The sequence below is a fragment of the Eurosta solidaginis genome, chromosome 1, assembly GCF_040869045.1.
Source record: "Eurosta solidaginis isolate ZX-2024a chromosome 1, ASM4086904v1, whole genome shotgun sequence".
NCBI classification, from domain to species: Eukaryota; Metazoa; Arthropoda; class Insecta; order Diptera; family Tephritidae; genus Eurosta; species Eurosta solidaginis.
Window position 1 is genome coordinate 260822647 of NC_090319.1, and position 16577 is coordinate 260839223.

Below are 16577 nucleotides of genomic sequence, written 5' to 3' on the forward strand. Positions count from 1 at the left end.
TGTTTTGTGCCAACCCAAAAATTTAACTGCTAATTCGGACGAGCTTTTGGTGCCAAGGTAATGCCGAGGGACAATCAATACCATTTATACAAATTTTCTTAAATATTTTTGATGGATAGGCCAACACACTAGCTCTACACCACGGCGTCAGACTTTGACCGTTCAGCCGGAAAATGCAGCCTCCACGAACAATCATACTCCAACTGGACGATGATGTTTAGCTAAGCTGCGAAGAGCTACAGCGTTTTTGCTGACGTGGGCAAGTTATGGGAAGATCTCCACTGGGTTCTGATAAGCAGGTTGGGGAAGACTTTGATTCCTCTAGGTGCCCCCTGTTGGCGCCAGTTATCGCGAAACAGGGTTGGCTGGAGTGACTTGTTACGCAACGACCAGCATCTCCTAAACGGTTAGCGCCAATTCATAAATGTATCTTCCAACCGCGAGGAAAAGGACCAAAACAAACCAAAGAATATCTCCAAGATAATTTTTTTTCCGCAGTAGCGAGGACATTTGAGACTGGTGATCTCTTATAAAGTGAAGTTTCAGCATATTTAAGGGTTAAAGACGCATCAACCAAGTGAAGAAGGATGAATGAAAAATCAATAAGGGTGGTCTCCAACATTCGTTCTTCTTTCCCTTTGCAAAAATAGCACGTGTTGAGGCATCCATTATATTGTTAACTAATTTTTTTGCCATGTACATAAAAACCGATTTCAAAACTTTTCGAAATATTTTTTCACTTATTTCATAAGCATTTTATTTTTTTGGTATTAAAAAAATGAAAATGTCAAACCAACAATTTTTTTTGTGTTTACTTTGGATTGGCATTTCCACAAAGTTTAAAGCATATATGACACTACTTTATTTTTGCTTGGATTCCAAGCTAAAAAACTGACCAAACTTTATCGGAACTTCAAAACACAAGTTATAAATGTATAATATACTATATGACTAAATCTCGATACCATTTCTAACAATTAAAAAATCTATACAATTAAATCTATTAAAAAATTATTTTGAAAAAAAAAAAAACAATTCATATTCCACTAATAAAATACTTATTTATAATGATTAATAATACATGGTTATAAAGATTACTGATTTATGATCAAAGCGTGAGTTGTTAAAAGTTCGGTGTTATTTTTAACAATTTAAAATTCAACTCTCTCGTTGATTATACATAGCTGTAGATAATATGTAATAATTAATAAAATTCAAGAAGTCCTACAAATTAGAAATACGAGTACATGTTTTTAAAATAAAAGCAGGATATGGTAATGAGCGATTTTATGCATAGTAGTTTAGTTTTATTTTGATAGTAGTCACTTGAAACAGTGTTTACTAGTTTTATGCATAAGGCCCATTATTGTTCATAAAAACACATTTTGGAATGCTTACTATTTTTTAAATGAGATTCATATCGTATGATTTGATAGTGATGTTTTGTAGTGTAATTAACAAAATTAATTGTCTTTGTGCTTTGTCTTGCAAAAAAAATATACGCAAAAAATAGTATGCAATCCGTGCAACCTATAGTATGCTCAAACCTACATATCTTTTTTCTGTGCAACAAATTGTAGGAAGAAAATATTAACCTTACTTGACCGGTGTCCCTCTCAATCCTCTTATTTCGTTCACGAAAAAATTAAGCAATTGTTTTTCATATTATGTTATTTTATTTGCCAATGTTTTGATTTTTCTTACTGATACATGCAATAACGTCGCAATAGGATCCTCTCATAGCGTTTTGGCGTAGGATATAAACAATCCGTGAAATTCGTGCACTTTCCAAGGTAAAGCGAGTATCCCTAATGTTTGAGTAACGATTGAGCAATTCATATTCCACTGATAAAATACTTATTTTTAACACAGTTATAATAGTATAATATACTAAATGATTAAAGCTCGATTATATTTGTAACAATAATAAATTTAGAGTGTTAGAATAAACATACTTTATTAAAAAAGAAATTATATCTAAAATGAAAACACAATTGTTAAGATATAATTCGAATAAATTAAAATACTTCGAGATGATGTGGTCATGTGTCGGTTGTTATAACTCTTAATAATGAAGGTGTTAGTAAATTCAACAAAATTTAATATTTCAAATTAACAATGTGTAACTTCATATATGTAAATAATACGTGTGTAGTAGAATGGATCAAAAAAAGTTGCAAAAGACCGCTCATACATTTGAAACTAATATGGAAAGGTTTTGGTTTTTTTTAAATACCCTAAATCTGTTTTTTACACCAGCCCAGTCAAGTAGTAATAAACAGTCTTGTATTGTAGAAAGCTATCAAACTATTTATAAAACGGAAAACAAGTTTTTTAATGGTTCCGAAACGCTATGGTGAATGTTAACTTAGATATTACCAATAACAGCAACCAATTAAATTTAGTGAGATCCATATTAGTTCCATTTAGTTATATAGCGCGCTTTCCATATTAAGTTGGTAATCTGATGGAACTACGTTGCTCACTACCTATGAAAAATTAGTAACTAAACATTAGCCATAATTCGTAAAGACGGTTAAGCGCCAATTAAGTAAGTAAGTAAGTAATATTACAAGTAAGAGCTGATAAGTTGTTTACTTAATCACCTTATTTTTTAAATGGTCGAGGTAGGAGAATATTGTGGACTTGCCGGACTAATAGGGCTCACAGGCGACATTGGTGATTCACTACGACTATAGATGGCACTGGATGGCGAAGTTGAATACAAACTAGGACTTAATGGGGAATAAGCAACATCTGAATGGTTATGTGAAGAATAATTAGAGCTAGTAACGCCGTTTGAGTATTTTGGACTGGTAGGTGAGTAACGATTAGAACTGGGAGAATATGTTGGTGATGTCGGTGAGTAAATCACTGAGGAATCCGAGGAATAACGCGGACTAGGTAAAGATGGAGAATACTGCGTAGGAGAGCATGGCGATGTAAAATGTGGTGAAGAGATCGTTGGTGAATAATTAATTTTAGGACTTAACGGTGAATATTGAGGTGAATTTGTTGAAAATGAAGGGCTGACAGGCGTATAGCTAGGACTAGACGGATTGTAGCTAGTTGATGGCGAGTAGCGTGGTGTTTGTGCTACATAAGGGGGACTAGACGGCGAATAGTGTGGGTAAATGGGACTTGTCGGTGAATATGTGGCATTGCTTGATGGTGGACTGGAATTACTATCGGCAAAGAAATATGGTGTTGCGCGATACTTTCGCGGCGCTGGACGTTTGGAGGTGGTAGTCGTTGTGGCCGTTGTATCTTCAACTAAAGCATATGGTGTGGCTAATGGTGAAGATGGTGAATATAACGAATCATTACTAGTTGATGGGGAGCTTGGGGAAAAATTGGTACCACCGCCTTTGTTTGTACTTAGCCCGGTTGGCGAATAGGATGGTGAAGTAGGTGAATAGTTATTAGGTGAGTAACTAGGTGAGGTTGGCGAATAACGCGCCGAAACGCTACTATATGAATTTGTTGGACTAGTGGGTGAATAAAATGTAGAACTATTGTTCGAAGGCGATTGCGGTAAGTGCACATGCAGATAATTCGGTGGCAATTCTGGTGAGCTTGGTGAATATTTAGGTGATTGCATTAGACTAGTTAATAAATCATTGCTTGTATTGCTTGTGTTTTGATGGCCATTGTGATCAGAATAATACATTGGCGACATGGGTGAATAGTACGAATCGTTACTATAAGGTGATTTGAATGATGCTGTTGATGGTGAAGAATATGGTGAGTTGCAGAGTTCATCGGGTGTGAGGGTAGGCGAACTCATATTTGACAATGGTGAAAAACATGCAGAACGCATAGACTGTGATGTCAAACCGTCGCTTAGTCCCGGCGAAAATTCAACCATACCGCTGCGTCCACTACCAGGAATTATATTTGGTGTAAATATAGAACCATAAAAGAGGGCATTCTTATTATTAATTGAATCGACTTCCATAGCAAATTTGCATTTATGAGCATCAAGTATCATATCAAAACAACCGGTGCCTATGCGTGGCAATTGACCCATTATAATATTTTCCGATACACCACGCATAGGATCGCATTCACCATGCGCTGCCGCATCCAATAGTACATCAACTGTCTCCTCAAATGAGCAGCGCATCAAAGGACCAGTTTGTTGGCGATTAATACCATGACGTGTGATGGCCATAAGATGCCCTTTCGCGGTCATAATATCACAGAGCAAAGCCAGATGACGATAATTTACGTACAAACCTGAATATTAAAAAGAATGAAGGATTCGGTAAAAGATACGAATTCACGTCAACTCACCATAAAATTGTAGCACAGTATTCATTTCTTTTTCAATCGATTTACGCACCGCTTCTATGCCAAGTACAGTAAACATTTCACATATATCATTGCTAAAAGTACGCGTTTGGTCAACATTACGTTCGCTTAGCACACGCATCAATGCTGTACCATCGGTTTCCAACAGCCATTCGGCGACCGATTTAAATTCACCAGTTTCGGTAATGTAAATACGTTTTTTATTGGTTACTTGTGGCAAATGCATATATACTTTTGATATAGATTCAATTCCTTGCAATGTCATGTCGGACAGCATATTACTCTCGATGCAACGTAAAAACATATTGTCATCTAACCGTGTAAGGGCGGCTTCCTCGTCGGCCAATTCATCTCCATGGAATTTATTCTCGGCACTTGACGAGTTCATTATGCGTATGCGCATTATTAAACGGGGAGCGTTGTCATCATTGAAAATGCACTTCAAGTCATCACCGAAGGAAGCGGCGATGCGCTCTGCAATATGTTCCATAGTGAGTTTCTTTTCGGTCATATGCTTGCGATCTAGTTCGATACGTAGAAGCCATGGAGAAATTTCACCTGAAAGAAAGCATGCAGTTAAAGGATAGGAAACTGTAATGTAGCATTACAATACTACGACAACTTCAATCAAGTAATCAGAACATCAAACCTGCTTAGGGATAATCCCACTCCCACTAAACTATCTTTCAAACGATGTCAAACGAAGAACGACTACTCCGAGGGGGTCACGGAGCCTCCTCTTCGAGCTTTGCTACTCCGCCGGCTGACTAAGTAGGAAGAATCGATGCTATGGCATAACAGATTCTTCCTGCTCAGCACTGACCTTATCTGGTAAACGATATGTGTCGCAATAGCATGGATACTTTGAGTATAACGCGATCTCCAATCGTCCTACCCAGAAAAGTTAGCTGCTAACCGTATAAAGCAGTTTCTCCTTTCACGAAACCCAAATAAAAATAAACAAGTAAGGAAGGTTAAGTTCGGGTGTAACCGAACATTACATACTCATCTGCCAAAAGTGCAGCTTGCAAAATTTTAAATAACCTTCTTTTAAAAGTGGGCGGTGCCATGTCCATTGTCCAAAATTTTCTATTCTGTGTCATAAGGTCAACCCACCTACCAAGTTTCATCGCTTTATCCGTCTTTGGTAATGAATTATCGCACTTTGTGGTTATAGTCCGATTTCGTCCATTTGAAATAGCGATCTGAGATGAGTGCCCAGGAACTTACATACCAAATTTCATTAAGATACCTCAAAATTTACTCAAGTTATCGTGTTTACGGACAGACGGACGTACGGACATGGCTAAATGAATTTCTTTTTTCGGCCAGATCATGTTGATATATAGAAGTAGATACCTATCTCGATTAGTTTATGCCATTACGGGGTCCCGTTATGCGAACAAAATTAATATACTCTGTGAAATCTGCTCACCTGAGTATAAAAATTAAAAACAGAAACAGCTTCTCCCTCAGAATGTTAAGGCGCACTGCGTGCGAGTATCAGTCACAAAGGATCAATGAGCCTTACCAAAAAGAATATGGTATTAGCCCAGAACTTGCGTAAACGATTGTTTAATGATGACCAGTAAGAATTTTAATGCACATATAAATGAACAAATAAAAGCAGAAAAGCTTAGCTGGCTAGGTTATGTTATGCGAAGTTATTAAGAACTCCGATACAGCAAGTATTCCTATCGACAACCTTATTTGGCTCCATAAAAAGGAAAATACCTTGACTGAGTTGCAAGAGACAGGTGGAGAAATACTTTATCTCCCTATGTGCTTGTAATTAGCGTCAATTATGGCGAAACAATGATAGCCTCCGAAGAGATTTTAGGCAATTTGCGTCGTGCTCCTTCTAATTTTTAAAAAATTCACATATTTAGTGACATTTAAAACTACTACAACTCACTTGGATCAAAATCTGGTATTTCATAGTAAATATTAACAAATTCTTGATCCTCTTGCACTACAGTACGCATTGGATCTGGATCATAGTAGATAGCTGTATTCGCTGTAACACGCTTAAGTGTTGTATGCTCCAAGCGACACAAAACGTCTTTAGCTTTTTCCACATCACGCGCTGGTTTGCCTGTTAAGAAAACGGTTAACGACGGTGAACGTGGACGTTTCGATATATTAATAATCTCTTTTAAACGTGGCACACCCAAAGTGACATTTTTTGCAGAAACGCCAGCAAAATGAAATGTATTGAGTGTCATTTGTGTAGCCGGTTCACCAAGCGACTGAGCAGAAAGTGCACCCACCATTTCACCAGGACAAACTTGTGATAGTTGAAAACGTGTAGCAATTTCGCCGAGCAGCATTTCAAAAGATTCCGGAGTCAAATGATAATTTTCAGCAACCACTTTCGAACACAATGTAGAACGAACTAAACACTGAAATAGGAAAGTGGCATTGTCATTAGCTTGTTGTGATATATAATCAGTGCCAGCAACAATGACGCATTTTTTGAGCAATTCACGTACACCTGAAAGTATATTTTTTTAAATAAAATTTCAACGGGAATAATAAGATTAAAATTTCAAAAGAAAAAATAATAATTTTTCTATGTTTTACCTTTTACTACCTCCAATGGATTGAGTGATGTCGTGGCGCGTTTATCAACATGAAAGATTTTCTGTACATTCCAAATCATACGCTGCAAATTACACGGAAGAACAACCTTCGAATCACCGGTGGGAAAAATTTCACGTAAAGCTTCACGGTCGCGGCACAATTGCTCCCATTCCACTTCTAATTGTGCGATAATATCTGTAGATTCGGTTATATCACGCACTGCTTCTTCGGTAAAATATTTACGCAAATTACGTGTGTGTGTAACATCAAATTTAAATTGTTTTTCAAACGCTTTATTTGACAATTGTATGGTGGGTAGAGTTTGAAATTCGACTGATTCGCCACACAGACCATCTTCGCCATAACGCAACTGTATAATTTGACCCTCAGCATTGCGCACCGTACCATCATATTGTACCATGACCGATTCCATAGCTTTGATCAAACGTCGTTGTATATAACCGGTTTCGGCAGTCTTCACAGCAGTATCGATAAGACCTTCACGCCCACCCATTGCATGAAAATAGAATTCGCTGGGTGTTAATCCTGCCAGATAGGAATTTTCAACAAAGCCACGCGCTTCAGGTCCATAATCATCTTTTATAAAATGTGGCATTGTGCGTTTACGAAAACCGTATGGTATGCGCTTACCCTCGACATTCTGTTGCCCCACACAAGCAATCACTTGGGATATGTTAATGTTAGACCCTTTCGAGCCAGCGATTACCATAGCCTACGTAAAAAACAAGAACAATATTACTACATTACCTTTATCACATACTCCACTTGCTACCTTCAAATTATTGTATTCCGTTAGCGATTTTTTTGCTGAGCCGCCTGTCTTATCGCGCGCATCATTCAATATACGATTTACTTGATTTTCGAAAGTTTGTCGCAACGTATTTCCGGGTGTTGGTTCTAGTTGCATATGATGCGCCTTCTGTATAACCAACATTACATCGTTTTTTGCTTTGGCAATCGCACTTTGTATCTCCTTATATGTGGCTGGATCAGCAATAGTGTCACCAATACCAATGCTGTGACCTTCAAATAGCAACCAAGCATTGACAACTTTTTGTATATTTGCATAGAATTCACCAGCAATTTGATGTCCGAGTTCGATATAAGCGATGTGCAGTAATGATCCAGCAGCGGCGCCCAAAGTTCGTTTACATAGAATGCCCATGATCAGCTCACTATATTCGACCATTACCTTCAAGTATTAATAAAAATATGAAAGATTTAAAAACAGAAAATTTGTCTCAATTGGAAACACATTTTTCTAACCGAGGTCGCGCCTCGGTAGTAGTTTGGAAAACACTCAGAGTTTATTTCTGCAATGAAAAGCTTCTCAGCGCAGACCTAAATACCGTTTGGTAGGTAGGTATAATGGCTGGGACCCAGGTCGCCCAAGTAGCTAATGAGAAGCCGTTTTGATGCCACAGAACTAGACTGAACGAGTGCTATCGATCGTAAATGAAAATTATAAAATCATGGCTGGTGTATTACTTGAAAGACAGAAATGTGGAAGTGGCATATGTTGTTGTTGTTGTTGTTGTAGCAATAAGGTTTCTCCCCGAAAGCTTTAGGGAGTGTTATCGATGTGATGGTCCTTTGCCGGATACAGATCCGGTACGCTCCGGTAACACAGCACTATTAAGGTGCTAGCCCGACCATCTCGGGAACGATTTATATGGCCACATTAAACTCTCAGGCCATCCCTCTCTCCCCACCCAAAAGTTCCATGCGGATCTTGGGGTCGCCAGAGCCTCGTCTGTTAGTGAAACAGGATTCGCCGCGGATAGGTGAGGTTGACAATTGGGTTTGGAGAAGCTATATATTGCGCTGGCAACCTGAAAGGTTTGCGCTACACAGCCCCTTGAATCTGGTATTTGAGTCGCCTCTTACTACAGGCATACCTACCGCGGGTATATTCTCACCCCCTAACCCGCTGGGGGTGGATGTGGCATATCACTTGTTGTTGTTCATATTATTATTATTAGGCCTGGAAGCACTGCGACCTTTGTGTAGATTTATTGTGCATCACCTTTCAGCCTAATTTTGTATCTGAAGGCTCTTGATGTATCTAAGTACCTCTTCAGGCTTTTTACTCCATATCACATAGGGATTAAGAGTCACACCACCTAGATGGGAGGGTCTCTGCCTTGCCAGAGCGACGCATTCCCAGAGAATGTGAACCGGCGTTTCATCTTCCAGCTCATAGAAACGACAAATTTGAGTATCGGATAGATTTAACTTACTTAGGTGATATCGTAAACTACAGTTCCCGTATAGTACCCAGTGAGATTTCGCAGACCCTCTTGCCCTGGGCAGTCAATCCAGTCTTTGCCCTGGGCAGCCAATGTAGTGACGTCTGAATTGTTTTGTTTCACAGTTACTTATGGTTTCCCTGGTGTGTGCTTTTGTGAGTCCACAAAAGGGCTCTGGACCATGGAATGCTGCTGTAGCACCCTGCTTTGCATCTTCATTACCTTGTATGTTCATTACCTTTATGCCCCTGATGTCCGGGAATCCATCTTAACATAACCTTGTTTTTGGCTCCCAGGTCATTAAGGATTCCAATGCAGTCATGTCAGTCAGTCATGTTGTTAATAACTGTACTCGCGGGGAGCAGGGAAAACAATTGTGATCTGTATATATTGTATCGTTGGTACTTGTAGACAGGTCTCATCTCCTGTCCTTGGGCATCTAGTGGTTTTACCTCAAATGTCTCAGTCTCTTCGTTAAAAAAAAAAATTAGCAATAAAGTTTTCCCTTGGAGGATCTGTCTTTTTTTTACTTGTTCCATGCTATGCAAAAATATTTCAATTGATTATTCTGCGGACGGTCAAAGAAAAGGTTGATCACATTCCTTAATTGTGACTGCGGAGTATAAAAAAAATAAAATAAATGTAAGCGCGATAACCTCCGAAGAGATCTAAAGCCGAGCTTCTCTTCCAATTTGCGTCGTGCTCCTATTGATTTTCCCTACAAATCGGCCGGACGGGACCTACAAGTTTTATGCCGACTCCGAACGGCATCTGCAAGGCAGATGAGTTTTGCACTGAGAGCTTTTATGGCAGAAATACACCCGGAGCGCTTGCCAAACACTGCCGAGGGGCGACCCCACTTAGAAAAATTGTCTTCTAATTGAAAAACCTTATTTCTAAAATTTTGATACTGCTTTGCCCGGGGTGTGAACCCAGGGCATATGGTGTGGTAGGCGGAGCACGCTACCATCACACCACCGTGGACTGCGGAGTATACTTGTTTAGTAAATGAAGACAGAGCAGATGCCTACGTTTGTGAAAAACAATTGATAACTGAGAGAGTGGAGTATATGCTCATTCATCTTTGACAGTGTTAATTGCTGGCCATTTAGATTTGGTGCTTTGTACTTGCTCGTGAAGAGTATCAGAACCGTCTTCTCTGGATTTATCGTAATGTTCTTTCCATGATCTGATCTTACACGGAAGGGGAATAGACTTGAAATCAGGATAGTCACATCGTCAGCGTACTCCATAATCTTCACCCCATTTGTGTAGTTTTGCCAGGATAACAATTATTGTAATGAGCCATACCGGAGGTGTGATCAGTACACCTTGTGGTGTACCTCTTCCGATTCTATCGCGTCAGCTTCCACATGGTTGCAGCCGCCTTCCACATCAACAAATACAGCCAGAGTAAATTGTTTAAGTAAAAGGGAGCTCTCCACTGTTCGCACCACCTCATGTAGCAATGTATCTGTGGATCTGACAGGACTTGATCCTATCAAATAATATCCTTAAGTGTATTTCAAGTGTTTTTTAGCACGAAATATGTGTGCTTTATTGACCTTAAATCCTTGGCCATCTTCCCCTTCCTCGCGATTTTAGGATGAAAGCCACTCTTGTTTTCCTCCTCACGGACGAACTGTGGCTGTAACGAATGAATGCAGAGAAGGTTTCTTGTAGTTTCTTTACCAAAAATATTTCAGTCTTCTCTGGCATAATAGGGAGAATACTAGCTACTTCTTCTACCCAAATTTTCCCCATTAGTACGTCTGCTGCTTATTTCTGTGCCATTTATGATATTTGCTATACCTCTCCGAGACCATCCGGTAAGTAAACATCGATAAGGATGCCAAGGTTTCAGCAGCTGATCCTGCCTGTATTCCTTCAACGCGCTTTGCAAAGGAGTTATTTGAACGATTTTTAACTAGAATCTTTCCAATTCTTGCTGGATCCATCGTGGACTCGATAGACTCACATTGTTGAATTTAATCGTGATAAATGTTTCCAAACATCTACAAAAAATATCACCTACCTTGGTATCACCCGGTGAAATCCAACGATATTGACTATCATCTTCTTCATCAGGATGCGTTGAGTGCGTACGTATCATATTCAAATTTCCTGGTATTATTAACGAAAAAAGTTGTTTGCCTGACCATAAAAGAGTTGGCTTTAAAATGCATGGCTTTGGCACTACACCATCCCAGCATGGCATATGCATTAAGAGATTCATTAATTGCTCATGCGTTATGAAGACATCACGTTTCGTCATCTTACACACACCAGTCAAGCAATCTTGAACTATACCCATTACTGGTTTGTTTGTTTGTGGGGTTACAATTTGTCTTGGAGTTAAATGAAGATTCTCAATTTCGGCGCGTGTTTCCATACTCTGTGGAACATGTAAATTCATTTCATCGCCATCGAAGTCAGCATTATACGGGGTGGTGCATGACAGATTCATACGGAATGTAGACCATGGCAAAACCTTGACACGATGCCCCATCATTGACATTTTATGCAATGTTGGCTGCCGATTAAAAATCACCAAATCGTTATCACGTAAATGGCGTTCTACTTTATAACCAAGTTCTAAATGCAAATCACTAGGTTTGGGATGGAAACGCAAGTCAATACGATCACCATTGTTGCGTATTATATACTTGGCGCCAGGAAATTGATTATTGCCACGATGAACAAGAGTTTGCATTAGCTAAATTGAAAAAATTTCGAAATTTAAATTATGCCAATAAGTATGGTAGTAAGGATTTACCGGTGCAGTGAGGTAACGCCTCGGGGAAATAACACCCGCAGCGTTATTGCTCTTTCTAAACTAAACTAAAACTTTATGTTGACACTTTAATTTTGTTATACTTCATTAATTTATACCCAGCGTGTTCTTGTACACAAGAGTATTATAACTTTGATAGGATTTCGGTTGTATTAAAGGGTATAACTAATCTGCATCTAAAAAGATGTTTAATTGTGCTATGTCCGCACTCGATAACTCGAGTAACAATCGAGATCTCTGTACTAAATGTGCTAGATTGGTGTTGAAACTATGCAAAATCGAGAGACAACCATGCCCACTTTTTCGATATCGAAGATTTCGAAAATACATAATGCAATTACCGAAACCACCCACATTTAAATGAAGAAAATTCAAAAGTTTTTCAAGCCGTTGATATCATTTGCAACTGGGCAGAAGTATGGATCTTGGTATTACATCTTGATCTGAGCAAAGCAGATTGCTCTTTAAAGGTTTAATCTTAATCCTTAATACAATTTCCAATATATTTATAGTAAGTAACTACATTACCAGTAATGATAAGGAGGGCAAATTAAAAAAAAAGTAAGGCCAGGACAGTGTCGAAGGTCTCACACCTTACATGAATGGAGTGATCAATAATCTGATCTAAGCTTAAAAAATTTTATTATTTCAACAATTGGCTGTATAAGATATATTTGATATAGAGAACGGGTATAAGCAATTTATTCTATGAATACCAAATACACAACTGATTTGTACCAAACGAAATGTTTCATGGTTCCGGCAATTTGAGATAGATTTGAGGATGACCCTCTTATAAGAACAATTGGTTGCATTGAATACATGCAACCGACCTTGGGGATGTTTTTAGACAACTGTGCATGCCACTACGTATACGTTCCGCGAACCTTCAAGTTTGTTTGTCATACACGTAAGCATCTGGTGAAAATTCGAGCACCTATTAAAATGAAAAATCGGTTGTGTGGGAGATGTATGCTACAATGTTCGGACCGGTGTCTAATCGGACACAAAAATATACCAGCTCACCAAATTTCATTGAGATATCTCAAAAATTGATGGACTGGACAAACGGTCATAGCTGTATCAACTCAGTTCGTCATCGTAATCATTTCAATAAACTTATTGGTCTGTCTATCCCTTCTCCTTTAAGGACTTATTATTTTCGATTTCGGACCGCCTAAAAACGTTTTCCTTTCAGTTTTAGTTAATTTCTCCACAACACTTTTAATGACATAAGAAAAATAAAAATCGACCTATTTGGGAAACAAAATTCTTTTTAGGATGTTCACGACATTTCTCTTTAAATTTATCCTTAATATGTATGTAACCGAACACAGCTGGGTATATAACGTTTGATTGAACCCGAACTTAGACTTCCTTGCTTGTTTGTTGTTTTTTGTTTTGCTTTATTCCAATTTTTCGTTTTATTTTATTTTTTTAATTTAATTAAATTTTATTTTACTGTTATTTTATTTTTTCTTATTTTATATTACTTTATTTTATATTCTTTTATTTCATTTTTTTTTTTCATTTCATTTTATTTCATTTCATTTCATTTCATTTTATTTTATTTTATTTTAATTTGTGTTGTTTTATTTTATTTCATTCTGTTCTGTTCTATTTTATTTTATTTTTTTTTATTTTTTCCTGTTATTTTATTTTATTTTACCTAATTTTATTTTATCTTATTCTATATTATTTTATTTTGTTCTATTCTAATTTGTTTTTTTTTTTATTTCATTCTGTTCCATTTTATTTTTTTTGTTTTTTATTTAATTTTACTTTATTTTATTTTATCTTATTTTATATTATTTTATTTTATTTCATTTCATTTCATTTCTTTTTATTTTATTTTATTTTATTTCATTTTATTTTATTTTGTTCTATTCTAATTTGTTTTTTTTTTAGTTCATTCTGTTCCATTTTATTTTTTGGTTTTTTATATTATTTTATTTTATCTTATTTTATATTATTTTATTTCATTTCATTACATTTCATTTTATTTTATTTGATTTTATTTTATTTTATTGTATTATAATTTGTTTTGTTTTACTTTATTTCATATTATTTTTTTATTTTTTTTTTTATTTTTTTTATTTGTATACATATATATTTTTATTTATTTTATTATAGTTTACTATATTGTATTTAATTTCTACTTTATTAAAATTTATTTGATTTAAATATTATTTTATTTAGTTTACTTTATTAATTAAATTTAAAATTTATTTCAATTGTATCGCATTTACCTCTATATTGAATGGGGTCACCACCTCAGGATATGTTAGATTTTGTGCTACCGAGCGCGGCACGCCTACTTGATCGATATTTAAATTTGGATCAGGTGTTATAACAGTACGCGCTGAGAAATCTACACGTTTACCCATTAAATTGCCGCGTATACGCCCTTCCTTGCCCTTCAATCGAGCCTTTAAACTCTTGAGTGGTCGTCCGGATTTCTGTAATGCACGTGGTAAGCCAGGAGTTTCATTGTCGATAAGCGTAGCAACATGAAATTGCAGTAAAGATGCACATTCACGTATCAAATGGTCAGCTGCACCAGTTTCAATGTATTTCTTCAAATCATTATTTGCCTTAATTATATCCGCTAGCTTGTGTGTAATATCATCATGTGAACGTGAGCTACCACCATACATCAGCACCGATGGACGTACAGACAATGGTGGCACTGGCAGTACCGATACTAGCATCCAATCTGGTCGGCAATGTTGTGGATCCATGCCCAAATAAACGCAATCTTCATCGGATATATTACGAAATATTTCCAATACACGTTCGGCGGTTAGAATAATTTGACGCTCCTGACGATGTTCAGTTAATCGCTGCCAGGTAGCATGAAGTTCCAATTTATTGCGTGTGATATGCGGTTGATGATGACCACAGCCTCCATGTTCTGTTGTATTGCCGCAATTGATTGCAATATCCATATTATCACCACCTTCGCATATTGTCTTTGATTTGCATAAATCTCGCATAAGACTGAGCCGCATGCGTGGGCGTGTTTTAGTGCGATTTAGCACTTCCTTTACCTGTTTGTGAGGAAATTAGAATATTTTGCATTTGAGAATTTTTAAAGCAAATGTCTGCTAATTACCTTTGGATTAGTGGTCGATACCAATAGTTTGGAGCAAGAAAAGCAGACGCAACGTAAAATTTTTATAGTTTTCATTAGGAAACCAATATGAAATACAGGCAAACTTAATTCGATATGGCCAAAATGGCCCGGACAGTCTACTATATTGCCGGCGCATGTCAGACAACGCGATTCGCGGTCTACAACACCTTGCCGTGGATCCATTAAACCTCCAATTGCTGGCTTACCATTTTCTACGATGACTGCGCGTGTAATGCCTCCTTCGGTTACGGACATTCGCTTGATTTCATCTGGTGATAGTACACCAAATTGTATGGCTTTAACCTTTTGCGGGAGCGAATCGTTGCTCATTATTTTATTGAGCTCAAAACTCAAGTTTAGTTTATATATTAAAAGCAGTTAAATTTAATAAAAGAGATTTTTTATAATTTTTTAAATTAAGGAAAATTCCTACGAAAATTTTAAATTTTTTTGCAAACGCAATAACGAAGCGGAAACTTCATTTTAAATTTATTTGTACGGTTACATGCGGTTTGTTCAGTGAAGGAAGTCAGAAACGGTTTTTGACATTTCGCATTTCCGTTCAGAGTGGCGGCTTCACTTTTTTGTTTTTAAAACGAAGAATAATTTTGGAACCATTTTACAAGTTTTGTGGCATGGTAGAGAGAAATATTTCATTTAAAAAATTGCATGTTAGACACTAGGTTTTTTTCTTTTTCTCATGCTGGAGTACTTAAAAAAATTCATCGGAGTAACAAATTATAAAAAAAATTTGTAAACATGCCAAAACGAGATGACTGTTTTCCCAACTTTTTTATTTTTTCCTGTTACAGGCAATCTGAACAGCCTTTTTGAACCAGTCAGATTTTTTTTTTGGTTTTTTAGCTTTTTCGGTAATATTGGCATATACAGTGATACTATTCGTTGAAACGCACTCTTAATTTTAACTTTACCACTTTCGCTTTCTTTTGTCTATGCTTTACTAACAACAAATTCTAACCCATATAATTTTTTGTTCTAACGGAAAATTTAATTGCCTAAAAAACTCTTTTCCTTGTTGTTGTTGTTATACTCTTATCATCATATACGCAATAATACTACTACGAACAGGTGCATATTCGTTTAAACGCAGCAACTTTATTTTTAGATATTAATTAATTAATTAAATTTTTACCAGTTAATTGGTCCTCCATTTTTATTAATGGCTTAATATATTCGATTGGGTATCGACTACGCTCAATTTAGCAGCAGCATACTGCTTGAATCTTCCCAAGCTGCTTTAATAGCCAACTTCAACTTTAATGCAGTCCTGTAGAGGTGTCCTTGGACTCAGTTTTGCTCTACAAAAATTTTCTACATGGTTCCAATCCGGACAGCATGCAGGCCACTTCATAAGTGGAATATTGTGTTCTTCAAACCATTTCATAGACCCCTTAGAAATATGCTCCGAACGGCATCTGCAAGGCATTTTCACTGAGAAGCTTCTCATGGCAGAAATACA

At 36.9% G+C, this 16577-nt stretch overlaps 1 protein-coding gene across 1 annotated transcript; it reads right to left on the reverse strand.

Annotated features, from left to right (window-relative positions):
- Positions 1–1106: 1106 nt before the first annotated feature.
- LOC137237223 (DNA-directed RNA polymerase II subunit RPB1-like) lies at positions 1107–16116 on the reverse strand. The gene is made up of 8 exons (XM_067760617.1): positions 15077–16116; positions 14211–15011; positions 11203–11883; positions 7691–8110; positions 6898–7630; positions 6230–6808; positions 4297–4872; positions 1107–4239 (listed from the first exon to the last, which is right to left on the reverse strand). Exons 1-8 carry the CDS (start codon positions 15425–15427, stop codon positions 2615–2617), a joined length of 5766 nt encoding a protein of 1921 aa, XP_067616718.1. The 5' UTR covers positions 15428–16116; the 3' UTR covers positions 1107–2614.
- Between the last annotated feature and the right edge of the window lie 461 nt (positions 16117–16577).

Coding starts and splice junctions, on each gene's coding strand:
- LOC137237223 (XM_067760617.1), bottom strand. CDS start 15,427: ATGAGCAACGATTCGCTCCCGCAAAAGGTTAAAGCCATACAATTTGGT. Junction 8,111..11,202: donor TTTCACCGGGTGATACCAAG/GTAGGTGATATT, acceptor TAATACTTGAAG/GTAATGGTCGAATATAGTGA. Junction 4,240..4,296: donor TACTGTGCTACAATTTTATG/GTGAGTTGACGT, acceptor TTTAATATTCAG/GTTTGTACGTAAATTATCGT.